Source organism: Cynocephalus volans, chromosome 6 (assembly GCF_027409185.1).
Source record: "Cynocephalus volans isolate mCynVol1 chromosome 6, mCynVol1.pri, whole genome shotgun sequence".
NCBI lineage: Eukaryota > Metazoa > Chordata > Mammalia > Dermoptera > Cynocephalidae > Cynocephalus > Cynocephalus volans.
This window is the reverse complement of record NC_084465.1, coordinates 135676827-135694593: the sequence shown is the minus strand read 5'-3', so window position 1 is coordinate 135694593 and position 17767 is coordinate 135676827. Positions and strand designations below refer to the sequence as shown.

Sequence of the window (17767 nt, the reverse complement as noted above, 5' to 3'; positions counted from 1 at the left end):
TGTATCCACAGCACTCTCTTCAGTCTTCTGTTAACAACATTAGTTTATTCCTTTATTTCAGTACTTGTCTGTTTGTATGTCTGTCTTCACCTGGGCTGTTGGCTCCTCCAGACTAGGGCCTGTGTCATTCATGCATATATCCTGGATGATTGGTTTAATATCTGATGTTCATTAAATGTTTGGTGGCTGAGTGACTGAATTGTAATCATTAATGAGATTTTACAGATTCCTGGCATGTTGGAAGTGGAAATGATCATTTTAACTATAAGAACACAGAGGCCTAGGGAGGTGAAATGATTTACCCCAGGTTGTCAAGATAGTAACTGGATTCTCCTGACTTCTAGTCAAGAGCCCTCTTAAATACTTCCACTAGCTTCTATCAGTTAATGCGTTAGGTAGTATTTAAATTAGGATGAAGCCAAAGCACGTTTGCTTCTGTGACGCCATTTAATTTCTAGTTTATAGAACATGACTTAAAGATTGAAATGATAAAAAGGGTACAATATGGAAAAAGTCCTAAAAATTCTGTTTGAATTCAGTAAACTATCTAGCTTTCCTTAGAGCAAACTGAATTATTTAAAATCCGATTTAGAGTCCTTCTACTAAAGTCCATACTTTATCCCCCCGGAGGGGTCCCTGGGTTGCAAAATTGTGTCTGTGGATCAATGTGTGCACTTATGTGCATTTGGGAGGGGGAGCATAGGTTCCATAGCTCTTTTCAAAAGGATGCTTTTTTCAAAACTTTAAGAGCCACTGCACCTGATGACTTTTGGATATTTTGCTGCTGAGATAAGTGGTCTTTCTCAAAGTAAAGTGCATGAGAAATTCTTTTAGCTGCTAATTGAATTATATTTTTAATCGTTGCTACTTGCTTTCATTTTTAGGGTTTGTGTTTAGTGAATCAGAGGGATCTGCATTAGAACAGTTTGAAGGTGGCCCCTGTGCTGTTATTGCACCTGTTCAGGTAACATAGACTACTTTACCAACTCCATAGAGGAACGTGTTCAAACATTTCATAGTTTTTGTTTTCTAATGTTTGTGCTCTTTATAATATGAGACATGATCAGTTAACTCTTTTGCTTATGTAAATTGCTATAAATATCCAAAATAAAAATGAATTCAGAATATGGGTGAGATGTACAACAGTAGTGTTTTGACTGTCTTTGTTTCCAAGGAAAAGCAATAGGTGTTTCCTGACTTTCAGAAATTTAGGAATTACTGACTTTGACATCTTATGTAATACAAAGATTCTATTGAATGATAACATTTTATATTCTAGATACATAGAATCATAGTAATTGTCTGTTTTCATTTCTTCTGTCTATAAAAATGATTTTCCTAAAAAGTTGAAGATGAGTTAATATTTTCATGGTCTAAAACTTTTAAAATTTTTAAAATAAGTATATAGTATTTTAGGCTATAGCTTTGGCCTTTCCAAGTAAAATGAGCAACTGATTTCAAACAGAATTTTAAAAATAAAAAAGTTTTTTTTTATTTTTGCGCAAAAGATCAGATTTATCTAGATGGTTTTATTTGATTTTGAATCTTGATGTGTTACATTGTTTGAATTTCAAAGGCTGATTTGCTGTGAACTGTTACATTGGCAAACCAAGAGTTGCATTTTCAGTTTATTGTAATACTTATAATGTCCATGAACAGCAGTATAACTTCAGAACTGTTATAAAAGCTATAACTTATTGTTTATGTTTTAATCATCACATTTGAAAGTACATATTTAATGTGGTTTTTATGATTCATTGGGCATAAAGAATGCATTCCTAAAGTGTTAGCTGCAAAGTAAATTTGTCTCTCAAACCTTATGCTCCATATACTTATATTATTCAAATTTAAAATGTATTTCCCTAAAGAAAAAAAAAAATTCATTCATGGTTGATTCCAAAATATATCTTTTATAAGTTATTAGCCTTTTTCTTTAAAGAGTAAAGTTGATTTTTTTTTTGTATTAGTAGAATTATTTAAAATATTAAGAAAAATTTGAATGTCTGAACCTTGCCTTGGAGTTCCTGAATATAAAGAACGAAATTTAACTGAATAACTGAGGCAAAGTTTGATTGCTAGTGGGAATATTACCTGAATTCAAAGATTCTTTGTCCTGTCCATATATGAATTAGATTATATAAACATTGCCCCTCTTGGTTAGTAATAGAACCTGTAGTGTTTTTATTGAAAGTCTTTGTGTATAGTTAAATGCAAGGTATATCATACGAATTTCCTGTTTCATAAAATTTAGTGTATTTCAAAAATGGTAGTTATTTTTGCAAATGGGTTGCTAGGTAAAAAGGTCCGACCGGTTAGCTTAGCTGGTTAGAGCATGGTGCTGATAACACCAAGGTCCAGCGTTTGATCCCTGTAGGGGCCAGCTGTCACAAAAAATAAAATAAAATAATGGATAATATTCAAAATCCTGAACCTATCCTAGTAATTTAGTTATAGTCCCATAAATCTTTTCAGTCAATAAAATAATTTTATTTATATTAACATTTTCATTTAAAACTGAAATTTAAATCATTAAGAGCAATGAGGGAAATGAGCAAGTCCAGATACTTAAACTTTTTTAAACTATGAAAATTAGAACATGATGCTACTGCTAGAAGAATAAGCATAATAATGGAACCAAATAGATAATATAGTCATAGAACTAATTACATGTAACAATTTACAAGAATTTATCATATACCCTGATAAAGAAATAACTAGGATCAATGGTGAAATAAAATGAAGTTTCATAGATGCCATTGGTATTGGTTGGCAATTTGAGGAAAAAAATGAGTTTATATCATCTTATATCATATACCAATATTCTTGGAATAATATTTAACCATAGGACAACTAAAAATTAATGTACTATTAACACCCTAAGAGAAAGGATGGCTTCCACACTCAGTAAATATTTGCAGGAAATATTTGCAATAAAGGGATATTGTCTTTGTTATACACAGAACTTATACAAATTGATTAGAAAAACACGAAGACCATAGTGGTGGCATGGACATAATTATGCAGTCATAACAGGTGGAATGATGCTGTACAACAAAAGAATTAAGTTGTTCAACCCCACTAGGAATCCAAGAAAGTAAAAATAAAACTGTAACTAGATTCTATTTCCTACTTGTTCTGATCTTTAAATATAAAATTATAACGGCCAGAGCATGTAAGGGTGGGATGATGCTGACACATTCATACACTGCTATAATTTTATAGGACAAATTTGTACTTTGATTTTTGGAATTTTACATTATAATTGAACCATAATATTGCAGATTCTTTGATGCAATAGTTATACTTCTCTGAGTCTTAATAAGGATTATTAAGGAAATAAGGCTTAATATAGAAAAAGTTGTATTCAAGAAGTTCATATATTTATAGTAGCAGAAAAAATTTGCAAACGAACTAATGTACAATAATGTAATTTAAACATGAAATAATAGTTAAATAAATTTTGATAATAACTTGATAAAACAAGTAGTGATTAAGAATTAATTAATTAAGTAATGACTCCTGTGGAAAAATGGAGAACAGCATATACCCATTATAATTCTCACTTGTAATAAAATTAAAAAGTTATGAAAAAAGGACCAGAAGGAAGTATATAAAAATGCTAACTATGTTTGTATTAGTAGTGAAATAATGGATATCCCCACCTTGCTTCCAAAGTTTCATAATGTAGTTATACTACATTTAATGGTGGTGGTTTTGGGGAAAAGTCAGAAGCACTTGATGGTAGAATTTGTGGATTTCGTTCCATGTGAATACAATAGAATATTTAGTTTCTTCTTAACAAGAATCGATTGCTTATTAGGTACTAGGTACTGTGCTAAGTGCATTACGTAAATTTTTCTCATATAATCCTCGCTGCAACCTTTTAAAGTTTCTACCATTATTATTTTTAGTTAATAAAGTAATGGAACCAGGATTCAAACCTAGGTCTGTCTGATTGAAAGCAGTCCTCTTAAACTGTGCACTAATGCTTTCAAACACATGTGAGTAAGAATCATCACGTGAACCTGTTTTTCTTGGCTCCGCCCTCTAGAGATTCAGATTCAATAGGTGGAGCCCAAGAATCTACATTTTAAATAAGGCAGGTGGTTAGGATGCAAACACCCTTACCTACATTTGGAAAAGGAAGCACTACACTGAAATGCTTTCTATCAAATAATGAATTTAACATAGTTGACTCCCTTAAGGGAAAGGTTAGAAGTCAATTTTTTGTTTCTTTTGAATTTTATACCTTTTTGAGCTAAACCAGGATGTCTCTAAAGAGGGATTCTGTGTCATAGATCGGAGCTAATGGAGCAGAACCGCTTTTATATTTAGATTTCATTTACTCCAAGGAATCTAAGAGAAATATAGACATATTCCTGTTCTATAGGGCCTTCAATTTGTGAATAGAACAGTAAGTTTCTGTGATTTTCAATTATGTGTCTATTATTTGCGTCAGTTCTACTTGTCAGAAAATATGCATTAAAGAAGAATAATTTTATGGTTGTAGAATCAAGTTTATGTTAGTATATTCTGAGTAAATAACTATGCACAGTTACCGTCAAATGTGAAGGAAATCCACTTGAAATGTTATAGAACTATTCAGGAGGTACAAATTAGTTTTTCTCATTTTAAAATAAAAGTATATCTTTATAATGCATTCTACTAATTATTTCTTTAATTTTATAAAGGCATTCCTTTTGAAGAAGCTCCTGTTTTCTTCCGAGAAGTCTTCTTGGCGGGATTGTACAGGTATGATAGCTGTCTTTTAGAACTTTTACTTCATCTTTTGTTTTAAAGATGATCTGCGCAGCATTCATTGTCAATATTTTGATTAAAAATTTCTATCCTAAAAAGTAAACTATCAATGGGATATTTTTTTCTGAGGAGGTTTATTTTTACAATGTTCCAAAAAGTTTCATGAACAGTAACTCCTATTTTTAAAATGTATATTTTCAAATTTGGTTTTCCTAAATAAGAGATACAGGACAAGATAATACAATTAAAGGAAAAACCTTTGGCCTCTTTCTAAAATATGGAGCATTTCCCAGAACTATTAAATGATAGCATACCATAGTCATTTATGTTTTTTTGTTTTATTTAGCTCTGAGCAAGAACTTGAAATTATCTTTGTATTTCTGCATCTTTTAGTATAATGCCTTACACAATGCAAATATAACAGATAATTCTGAATTAAATTGCAAATGAAGTATATCATAGCTTCTGCAACATGATTAAGTCGAAGAGTTGTATAGTGCTACCTGAGAATAAACATTTGCATTCCACTTGACAGTTTACAAAGATCTTTCCTTTACTTACACAATTTCCTATGAACCTCATAATAATTTCTGGAGGAAGGTAGGATATATTATAATCCTAGTTTTGTCTATAAGAGTATAAAAGCTTCCATTCCAAACCATGGCTATAGAATCTGCTGATGATTTTGAATGTAAGAGTTAACGTATCACTGTCATATATTTTTTATTGAATAATAGCTGAAATGCAAAATAAGTTTTTGTAGAGAAGAAACTATTCAAGAGATATTATTAACATGAACTTTTTATTAATAAAGTTATAATATTTCTTGCACAGAATATCACTTTGATAAAAAAATTGTAAAGCATTGTCATAAATTTCGTATAGAAATATCATAAATGCTGTGCTGGTTATAAAGTGAATGACACAGTTCCTGCCTTTAAAGAACTTTTAATCCATTAGGAGAGACAGAAACCTCCTTATCTCATAAAATTTTATACAGAATATGTACACCTCTTATCCCCTTTTTTTGAAAGTTTCAGAATGTGGTACTACTTCTGGAGAATAATACTGCTTGAAAAGGGGAGGGTGGCAAGGTTCAGGAGAAATGGTATGAGTATTTTTGCTGTTTTTTAAAATAAAATTCTAATGCTCTAATCACTGCAATACAGTATCAGTAGCTTCTGTATTATGCAGCATAACCACTATGGCCTCTGCTAATGTAATAGATTGTAGTATTATATGTTACAATGGTATGTTATCTCATTGTTCTTATTTTTGTGGGACAGAATGATCAAAGACATTAGACTAATACAGAAGTGGAGGGAAAAAATAAAGGTCTCAGCAGACCTGTACATTGTGCTTGGTTCTGCAGTAATGGCAACCTCATGGCTTAAACATGGATGATGTTACGTTGGCAATTTAAGAAAGAGATAATCAGTATCAGATTATTCCAAGTAGCATATTCTTCCTCATAATGTTTGATTCTACATTTTTCAGGATTCTTTTTCTGATTGATGGCAGTATTTAAAGTGATCTTTTATCTCTCAAGCACATTGTTTTTCTAAAATATAATTTAAAATCTATTGCTTATGGATTTTTCCCCATTCTTAAAATGCTTGATTTTCATCATTAAATTAACACACTTAATATTACTATTCATGACATTTTTTTTTTCAGAGAAAACCATTATAACTTATACTTTGATTGTTTTTAGAGGAAGAACAGAAGGAACTCCTTTGTCATACCTTATGTGATATTTTAGAAAGTGCTTGTGACAACTCTGGATCATACTGCTTGGTTTCATGGTTAAGAGGAAAGACAACTGAGGAAACTGCTAGTATTTCTGGGAGTCCTGCAGAGTCTAGTTGCCAAGTGGAACATTCTTGTAAGATACATTTTTATTTCCTGAAGTTATTTCTTATGCCTTTGTTTTAATAAAACTATTGAAAATTTTGAAGAGAAACTATTTTTAATTTTCGTAACATATTTTTTTTTCTAGCTTAAGCTTTAATAATGAGCCTTAGTATTTTTCACTTCTCTTTTAATTATTTTAATTACTGGAATATTTCTGCAAAAACAAAAAAAAAAGGAAATGCTTCTCTAAAATAACCTTTTTAGAAAGAAGTTCTAGTTATCTTCTACTTGATAGCAATGTCTTTTGAGCTTTAGAACTCTTATTTAGAAAGTTTAAAGAACCTATTTCTATATATGCTAGTTTCAAATGCCTTAATGTTTTTCTTTGGTATTGGAAAAAAAGTAATTTTTTTGATATCAGAAAATTTCTAAAATATCTTTTCTTAGAGCAAAGATAGTAACATTTTTTCTTCATTACATGCTATATACATTTTTCTCCCGAACTTTTTTGGAAAGTTTAATATATATATACGTGGCTTATTTTAAGATAGTTTAATTATGCCTTAAGGTTTTCATATCTTGATTGAAGATTTTTCTCTTTAAAATAAATTAAATAACAACTCTTCTCATTATTCATAAAAATTCATAAAGAAAATTCTGTAGTCTTTAACCTTTGAAAATTCCTATGTGATTGACATAAAAACTTCCAGAGTGAACTAGTAAAATGGAGACTTCTGGTGGTATGGAAGCTAGATAGAAGAGTTGGTTTTCTGATTTGCTTTTTGGGAATAATCTGGCCAGTAGGTGATTTTGATGATTGGTAGTCTCAAGTGCTTATAATAAGTAAGTGACTTATTCCACCTACAATGAATTCCCCTAAGTATTATGTCTACTGAAATTGTTTTTAAAGAAATTAGATACCTGATTTCTAGAAAGTAAATTTCAATTGCTGTGGTATACATCTTGCTTTACAAATGGAATTATTGATAAGGCTGTTGTCTCCCTGGGCTGAAATACCCCTGTGTTGTCAGTGTCTTCTCTCGCCTATCTCTGTGATTAAAATGCCTTAAGCTTGGCATATTCTAATAGTAGTACATTTGCAAGAAATAATTTTTAAAATTTAAACAGTTGAATAACACTTTCTTTTCAGGCCTTTCAAACATAGCCTCTTAAAAAGAATTTAACATTTTTAGAGTTGATAATGACACTTGAAGACAAATGGAAAATACTCACATGGATGATAGTAAAAGATGTCATTAAGATTGGTTCTAAAATATTTTCCAGGTTTTACTGGGTTGCATTTAAGCATGTTTATAGTTTTATTTAGGATGTTAAAATTTTGAGAGAGGAATAGTCAAACTATTTAAAAGGTGTTTTAAAGAATATGTGCTAAAAGCCGCTCTATATATTAATATGTGAGAAAATAATAACTCTCTATGTGCTTACTGTGGAATATGCTCTATATTCCTATACTGATAGGTTAAGTTGCTTTAGGTTAAATGGCCTCATAGTGCATTAAGTTTGGTACCTCAGTAACTAATTTAGATGGGTATATTGAATGCTCCCCAAAAAACATATTTTAGTAATTTTTCAGTTTTCTTTGTGCCTCATTTTAAAAGTTGACATGAAAGAAAACTATACTTAATTTTTTAAAATATTGTGTACATTTGAAACTTTTTAACTGAAAATTTGAGAATTTACCTTAGATATTGATAAATGAACTGAACTTTTATTAAAATTTTTATTCCATATAACAATCTCTCACCTGTTCCTTCCTTTATTCCCAGCTATGTTCTTTTTCTTGTGTTTTATATTATCCACCGTCCCTGCCTGCTGTAAGCTGTTTATTTTGCTTGCCTCTTTTCTTTAAATTACTATCTTTATGTCTACTTTTATAGTATACCCACTAAAATTATTGGGATAATCAAGCACTGCAGAGCAGTTAGTACAATTTGGTAAAGATTAGGTGGAATTTTTATTTTATCCTGAAATTTTAAATGTAAAATATTTTTCCCTCTTGTTAATATTACATTCTGTACAAACATTAATTTCATTGGCTTACGTGGTGTGTATAGTTTTGGCTTGTTGGTAATGCACACTTGTTCACGCAGTAGTGAATACTCAGGTTCAATTTCAGTTTGTTTCCCACAAAAAACAAAAATTTATTTAAATTAATTCATTTGAACTTCTAAAGATCTTAAAAAGTAATTTGAAACATTTGAAAATTGAAACGAGGCTTTGAAAAGCTAGGATAATGTGACATTTTATACTGTAAATTTTTAAGATTTTGAATTCATAATTAATCAATTTCCTTAACTCACTAGTGAGAATTTATGTTTGAAAGTAATAAGATTTGCTTTATAAAATATATGTGAAATTGTTCATTGTGACGAATTAAAGTAGACATTTTGATTCATTTGTGATTTCTTTAAAGACTTTATCTTCCTGGAGCCAAGACTATCTTGCTTAAAGTGTCAGCTCTGTCGTTTATTGCCGTGTGCTCTTATTTGGATTCTTCTCTGTGCCTCAGGTTCCTCTTCTGTAAAATGGAGATAAGAGGGTTGTTCTGAGGATCAAATGAGGTTAAGGCCTACAGAGCACTTAGGAAAGAGCCTAGCACTTAGAAAAGTGCTCAGTAAACATTACCTTTGATTGAAATGCTTGCTTTGATTTCCTTTGGGTTTTTAAAATTTATGCTTGTACTATATTAATAAACATAATCTAAATAAGTTACTGAAAACTTTTTAACAGTTATACAGATAAATGAGGAAGCAAACTTAAAGTTGTTGAACCTTTGTAGTTTCAAAGTGCTATGCCTTTTATACATATTTGTTTAATAATTAAGCATTAAACCAAAAGATTTTGTATTATAAAGGAGGGAGACTAGCTATGATGATTTTACTTGGATCTATAAACTGAGAGATTATTTAAAAGTGCAGGACACATTAGAATAATGTGTGAAGCACTGATTGTCAATAATTTCTCATATTTTTTAAAGTATCCTAGCATAACTGAATTTAAAAGAAATGTTGTTTGACCAACCTTCTACATTCTCAGTATTATATCCATTTTAGTTATAATCATGGTAACTAAGATGTTGAAATATAAGTTCATGTTTTAGTCAAGTTGAAAACAAACAGAATTTTAAGGGAGTGAGGAAATAGGGAAAGTTTTGATTGCTTGAAAGTATTTACAGCCTGCTGTGTGTATCTTGTGTCATTTATTTGCCATGTGTAGTGCTGAAAAGTGTCTTTTATGTATAGCTGCCTTGGCTGTCGAAGAGCTTGGCTTTGAGCGATTTCATGCATTAATTCAGTAAGTAACATTGGAACATTTAAAATATTTACCTTGTGGACACATTGCCATTTTAAGTCTGTTCATACTGTGGAAAGGTTCTTAGATTTATATAGTACTGCACTACTTAAAAAAGAATTTTAAATCCATTAGTTGAAGATTAATTTGCTTTCAAAATTTAAAAGGAAGAATAATTTATAAATGTATACTTAAACTGTTCTGAGTCCTAAATTAACTATCCAAATACACTTTTTAAAAGACATTAAAAGTTTTGTCATTGTTACAATGAAAAACACCATTTTAGACTATTTCTCTGTCTTGAGTGAATATAAAGGTTGTTGGTGGGGAAAGTACTAAAGTTATTTCTTATTTGCCAAAATAAGCTTTCTACAATTCTTGTTAAAATGGCCCATATTTTCATTAGAGTTTTAACGTTTTATTACAAAATAAAAGGTAAGGATGGCTATGTTGATAGACATTTGGTTTGAAATTTAACATTAATTTCTTTTGAAAGAAGCCACAAATGTATACCTTATCTTTAGCATTCATATATTTGTGAAATAATTTTCAGGCTTTTAAAAATAAAGTTTTCTTTGTTATTAAACACTTCTTTGAAGAGGGCTACTCTATTAGTAACTCTATTAATAATAACTGTATATTATTGAAGAATTTATTGCTGCCAAACAGTTCACCTAAGAGATGAAGAGTTTCCCTGTGAAATGGACATTTTATCTTAATGGTATATATTATATATAGTGATAGTAGTCGCAATAGTTTTGCTTTTAATGGCTAAATTTGTATTTAGCCATTAAATTTGAGACACTTACAAAAATCTCCTGTTTGTATGTGTGTGTTTTAATGTATAAGACAATTAAAAATTTTTCCCATTTATGAATGTAGTCAATCTCATCATGATACTAATACTTAATTCTTTTTTCCCCCAGAAAAAGATCTTTCAGAAGTTTATCAGAATTAAAAGATGCTGTCTTGGCGCAGTATTCAGTGTGGGGAAACAAATTTGGAGTATTGCTTTTTCTCTATTCCGTGTTACTAACAAAGGTTCGTTTAAGAAGATGCTGCTTCTGCCTTTTATTAATTTAATGTAGTTCTGTTTTTTCCTGCTATGATGAGTAACGGTATCCCTGATGCTGTTTCGAAATCTCAGAATTAAATATCTTGTGCTGATAATAAGGAATTAACTTCTGTTTCCTCACCATTCATTGGTTATTTAGCCAGTTTAAACTTACTTTTACTCTGCTCTTCTGGACTACAGAGGTTATCGATAATGTTCTAATTATGAAATGCTGTCAGTTCTGAATTTTATTTTCTTGGATTTTTGGCATTGTCTTATACTTGACCCCTTAATCTGTTCTTGAAGCTCTTTCTGACCCCCCACTCTCCCAGTCACTTTTCTGACTTATCTAATAAATCACCGTGCTAGTTTTCTTTATATAATGTCTCATGATTCTTTTTTTGTTTTGTTTCCTTTAATATCTTCATTTCATTCTTTACCTGTTTCTATACTTTTCTCTCTCCTAAATTTTTATATTCCAGAAATTTCATCCCTGGGTCACACATGCTTTTTCTTTAATGGATATTTCATTCTCTCAGCTTACCTTTATGCGGCTAATGTCAATTTATACACCTTTTACCCTTTTTTCCCAAATACCAATCTCATATCTCTGGAAGCCTGTTAGTCTCATTTGAGTATCCTACTATATTTACTATGTCTGAAATCGAACTTCTTTCATTTGATAAATGTTTACTGACTAGTGACGGTCTGCCAGAGACTATGCTTATAATATGGTATACATTTTAAAAATGGTTTCTATTCAGTATCGTAAGAAAAAAAAAATAATAACATGTTAATTATTACTTTCATATGGCGGTGTTTTTGGTGTTTTATTTTTTGCAGTATAAAGCATGGTGGGAAAATAGAAGGCATGCCTCTTTATCAGGTGAAGTCAAGGGTAGACTTTATATCGTAGGGACCATTTGATAGCTGTAAAGACTTGATGGATGAGTAAAAGTTTTTTATATGGAAGAGCTGTAGGAAAATTTTCCAAGCAGTGGGAAGAGCAAATGTAAAGGCATAAAAGATTGGAGGTATAACACAGTTTGCAGAACATTTGCAGATCAACATTACTGCAGCATACTACGCAAGAGGGGCAATTGTGGAAGATGAGATGGGGCACTGTGTAAAGAAGGCTCAGAATATGAAGGCCTTTGCATACTTTGCAAAAAATGCTTTAGATTTCATTTGGTCAAAATTGGAACACCACAAAAGTTTTGAACAGGGGAGTGGGGGAGTGATGAGATCTTTTTGTTGATAAAGGATTCCTTAACTTGGAGCAAGAATTGTGTTGCAGGGAGTCAGTGTATTGAGTATAAGACTAGAGTCAGGAAACTGGAGAAGTGCATATTGAAATAGGTGAAGCCTAAACCAGGGCAGTGACCATGGAATGGAAAAGAAAAGGAGCATGTTTAGGAATATAAATAATAAGAAATATAAATATAAATAAATAAGAGAAAGAACCAAAGGTACCTGGTTCTTTGTTGGGAATAGCAGTGACGGTGGTATCTAAAATGACTGGTTTCAGAGCTGGCCAGTTAGCTCAGTTGGTTAGAGCACAGTGTTATAACACCAACGTCAAGGGTTAGGATTACTGTACTGACCAGCCACGCACCTCCCCCAAATAAATATAAATAAATAAAATGACTGGTTTCTTATGAGTTCTTCTTGACTGTCCGTTATCCTCCCAGTTTTTTAGAAGCAAAAATTTGATACCTCCTCTGCCTCTTGTGTTTTACAGCCAATAAATCATCATACTAGTTATTCTTCCTTGTTCTGGTTTTTGAAATATATCCTTCCTCCCCAGTGATTGTGTCATTTGTTCATATTATTCTTTTTGATTTTATCATAGCCTGCTTCATATCATTGTTACAAGGATGGCTAGCACAAGATCTCCTACTTGTTTCCTTCTTCAATATTTAGGCACTCATTAAATATTTTGATTGTTGATTAATCATCTGGTTAATCCTTAGAAATGGCTAATAATGTGAAAGAACCAATGGTTAAAGTTATGAATAGCACAATGAATGACAAAATGAATCTTTGTCATTTTGGAATTGATGAAGTTAAAATACCTAATGCAAGGTTGTCTTGTACTTATCAAGTATCTGGAACTTTTGGAATTTGAGTGCCTTTTGGGGAGATTAAAAAGTATCAGGAAATTGGTTTTTGAGGAAATAAGAAGCTTTCTGCCCTACTAATTTACATTTTATTTTGTCAGTACACATTTGAATTACTAATGTTTGTGAGACAGCACAATCAGAAGCAAACCTTACATTTTCTTGTATATAGTTATACGTTTTTTGTATTTAAATTTATATCTCAATCAGCACCCATGTGTGTATGTATTTAGTACCAATAAGCTTTTAAATGACCTAAAAAAAAATCAGTTGCCTTAGCAGATATATTAGGTCTTAATTTGATTTTAGCCTAAAGTTAAATAAATATTAAATTTGTATTAAACAATTTTCTCCCTCCTTTTCTTGAAACTGAAATGTTGTCTCTCTTTACCCCTTAAACCAACATTTGATCATATAACTTATGACTCAATTAGTGTTCTTTACATAGAGCCCATTATAGAAAATAAAAGATATTCTTTGAAGAACTACTACTCACAATTATCATCTCAAATGCATGCCCACTTCAAATCTGGGTAATTCTTTAGAAGAAAAGTTAATTAATTGTATTTTACTAGTTTTTAGTACAAATTGATCAGCTTTTAAACTACCCTGATTTTTCTTTAGTTTTTAAAATAAGCCAATGAATTTTTGTTTTCTTTAGGGCATTGAAAACATAAAAAATGAAATTGAAGATGCAAGCGAACCTTTGATAGATCCTGTATATGGACATGGCAGGTAATTAACTAAAATCTATTATGTCCTTATGTGGTCTTTAGTTTTTAGGAATACTAAAACATGAGATGAAATGTGACTGACTCAAGTAATTTTGTCAGTTGTGTTGACAGCATAAAGTCTATGGATTTGACCAATTTTGTTCTTTGTGCATTGCTTCTTTATGTTTAAAATGTTAACATCCAGTTTAGATTTATGCATGTATCACATTTCTTGTAGCAAATATTTTGTTTTAAGGTAACAATGGGGAGGTATTTTAACAAATTCTGCTTTGTTTCACTTATGAAATTTACTCCTTTTTACTTAGAAATAAATATATCCTTATTTGCTTATAAATGCTTTCCTGCTTTATAACTTGTTACCAAAATCACTAAAACAGTGATAGTTAACCCACTCTACTACATGAGTCCTTTTTAGACCTTTCTGCCTCAGGGGTTAAAATTATCTTCTGTTAAAGACAAAATATACATCACTAATAATATGTATCTTGAAGATGATTATAATTATTAAGTAAATTATTGGTTTAAGTACCATCAAAGACAAAATATGTATTATTGATAATTATATATGTATTTTAAAGATGATTGTAAATATTAAGTAAATTATTAGTCTATTTAAAAAATTATTTAAATACGATATCATGGATAAGGTTGTTAAATTTTTATGAATATATAGAACAGTAGATACCATTGTGGTGATACATTTAGTCATTTAGTGATACATTTAGCAAGGTGGAGTATATAAAATGGAAAATGTAAGGTTTTCCTTAACTTTGTTTCTTAAACAACATAAGTTAATGTAGAAAGTCATTACCATAGGAATTGCTTGATTTGAAAGGTAGTTTTATTCATTTTTTAATCACTTTTTAACTTTTATTAATAGCCAAAGTTTAATTAACCTCTTACTGACGGGACATGCTGTTTCTAATGTATGGGATGGTGACAGAGAATGTTCAGGAATGAGTAAGTATATTTTTATTGTGTTTATCTCTTTTATGATTAATATTTCAGTAAAATATGATTGATATTCATCTCTTTAAAGGCTTTACATTACTTAGAGGTTAAAATAAGTGTTTTCTAACAGAAGAATCTTTTACAGTTTCCAAGGTACCATAACATTAAGAGCATAGATTTTAGAACCAGGCAATCTTGGGTTTAAATCCCAATTGTGTAACTTTAGTCAAGTTACATAACTTCTCAAGCCTGATATTGGGATTGTAGGACTAACTTATTAGAAAAAGTAATGCAGGTTGAGCATCCCTTACCTGAAAATCCCAAATACTCCATTCCTCAAACATTTTTGAGTGCCATCATGATGCTCAAAATAAATGTTCACTGGAGCATTTCAGATTTCAGACTTTCAGATTAGAGATGCTCAACTGGTATGTATTCTGCATATATTCCTAAATTCTAAACATTTCTAGTCCAGAGCATTTAGGGTAACAGATACGCAAGCCATAAATAGATCTCTTAACATATATGAACATAGTACAGTCATGCAGCACTTGACGATAGGGATACATTTTGAGAAATGCAATTTTGTCATTTTGTGAACGTCATAGTGTCATTAGGTGATTTTGTCATTTTGTGAACATCATAGAGTGTCCTTATGCAAACCTAGATGGTATAGCCTAGTACACACCTAGGCTATATGGTATAACCATTATAATCTTATGGGATCACCATCATATATACAGTCAATTGTTGACTGAAATGTTTTTGTGTAGTGCATGACTGTACATATTTATCCAGAGACACTGTTTCATTCTTTGCTTGAAGTTGAGGAGAATTACAAAGTATTGTGATGTGAAATATCACAATACTTTGAGGGTCTAGTGGTGTTCCTATGTTACTTTTAATTCTCTTTAAAATACTGGGCAAATTTAATGACATCTGAGACTTTTAAACTACCAACCATTTAACTACCATTTCCATTTCTAGTCTCAATTATTTCTTTCTTATAGCTTCATATGTTGCCATGGACATTGAAGTAAAACACATTTTGGCCAGTTCATTGAGTTAAGGAGAGCTGATATATAACTCTGCATAAAATTCCCTTAAGTTTATTCTGGGTCAGTCTAAATTCATTTATTTACTCTTTCAACTTACACTGAATAATTATTATGTGCTCCTTACTGAAGTATGTATTCTAAGTCATGAAGCTCCATAGTTTCTACAGTTCAAAGGCAAATGTGTTTCTTCTATAATTTCTTCTAATTAATAATTATATAAAACTGTCATCAAATGACAGAGCAAATATTATGATTGATAAAATATTAGTTAACACGTTTTGCTCCCATTTAAATGATTCTTTGTCTTAAATTCGAATTTTTCTTAAATTTTAGGAATATGTGTAGTTAATTAACAGAAACATGAAATGATATAATATTAAGGAAAAAAATCAGTAAAAATTATGGAACTTTGGAATAAAAAAGCACCATAGCATAATCCAACCCTTTATTTTACTGTTTAAGAAATTTAAGAACTAGCTACTAGTGATCCCAGTGCATGTTTCTACACATTCTGCAGATTCTCTCAAGTCCGTCCTTCTCCCAAAACCAGAATACTTTTTCTATCTCCCTAGGCCTTTTCTTCACTCTACCTCCCATAGGCTCCGTAGGCTCTTCTTCTTGTCATGAAGTTGTTACTTCCTTTGCAGAACATGTTAGTCAATTATCTAAGTTTTGGTTCTTGATATATACAAATTCATCCTTTTATATTTCTTGAAATATTGCCTTTCAAGGCTATCATCTTACCGTGAATATTTGTTTAAGTGTAGTTTAATAGTCAAAACTAAGCAGTGACTTTGAAATATGTGTCTTAGAAAAGTAAAATAAGCAGGGTATATTTCTTGCATTTTTCCTCAATCTTGAAGTTAAATCGTCACCAAATTTAAAATAAATATTCATACATTCATTCAACATTTATTGGATTTATTTCCTGCTCTGACAATATGATAGCAGGTATATAATACATAGAGAAAAATTATAATTAGATAGTTATGAGTTTTAAAATGCTTAGGCAAGGTACTTTTCTTCTCTTGACTTCATTTTCTTTCTTTATAAAATGTGGAAGTACATGTTGAATATCCATAATCCAAAAATTCAAAATCCAGAATGCTCCAAAATCTGAAACTTTTTGAGTACTGACATGGTGCTCAAAGGAAATGCTCATTGGAGCATTTCAGATTTTAGATTTTTGGATTAGGAATGCAGAACTGGTAAGTATAATGAAAATATTTCAAAATCCAAAAAAATCTGAAATGTGAAACACTTCTGGCCCCTAGCATTTTGGATAAGGGATATTCAACCTGTAAGGGTTATTTTAAAGATGATTTCTAAAATGCCTACACTGGCCCATAGGAAGAACTCATTTTTCCCTCAAAAGATTATGTGCCTAGTTTAGGGAAACAGAACATGTGCACAGACAACTATGATGCCGGGTAAAATGAAGCACGTTGAAATAAAGTACCATAGATGTTCAGAGGAAGGAGAAAACTTTTCTTACTATGTTTATGTTGGGATAAGTGGAGAGACTGTAAGTAGGAGTTAACGTTTTAATGGAGCCAATTGGAATGAGCAGGTGGACATTTGGAGGAGGGAGGCAGAGCTGTCTGAATAGAGCAGTGGTTCCTAACCGTGACTACACATCATCACTTGGGGAACTTAAGAATATATGAATGCTCAGACCCCAGCTGAGAACAATTAAGTTAGAATCTGTAGGTGGCAGGGCTTAAGCATATAGTTTAAAATTTTCCCTAGATGTTTCTGATGTGCAGCCAGGTTTAATAACCAGTAGATTAGAGCACTGTATTTGTGAAGGAGACTAGTAAAAGTAAAGATTATAAACATAAGGTGAGTAAGAACACAGAGACTTTTGAATGCTTAGAAGTTTAAACTTCAGTTGGCAAGCATAAGGAGAAAAGTCATTAAAGGCAT

The 17767-nt window shown here is 31.0% G+C and overlaps 1 protein-coding gene across 1 annotated transcript in view; it reads left to right on the top strand.

The window, feature by feature from the left end:
- Nucleotides 1–17767, top strand: part of MINDY3 (MINDY lysine 48 deubiquitinase 3) — an 81522-nt gene that overhangs the window by 10176 nt on the left and 53579 nt on the right. Inside the window, exons 2-8 of the mRNA XM_063100547.1 lie at nucleotides 885–964; nucleotides 4692–4752; nucleotides 6473–6643; nucleotides 9876–9927; nucleotides 10851–10965; nucleotides 13760–13833; nucleotides 14713–14792. Of these exons, the coding sequence (XP_062956617.1) occupies nucleotides 885–964; nucleotides 4692–4752; nucleotides 6473–6643; nucleotides 9876–9927; nucleotides 10851–10965; nucleotides 13760–13833; nucleotides 14713–14792 (633 nt within the window). The remainder of the gene's footprint in view (nucleotides 1–884; nucleotides 965–4691; nucleotides 4753–6472; nucleotides 6644–9875; nucleotides 9928–10850; nucleotides 10966–13759; nucleotides 13834–14712; nucleotides 14793–17767) is intronic.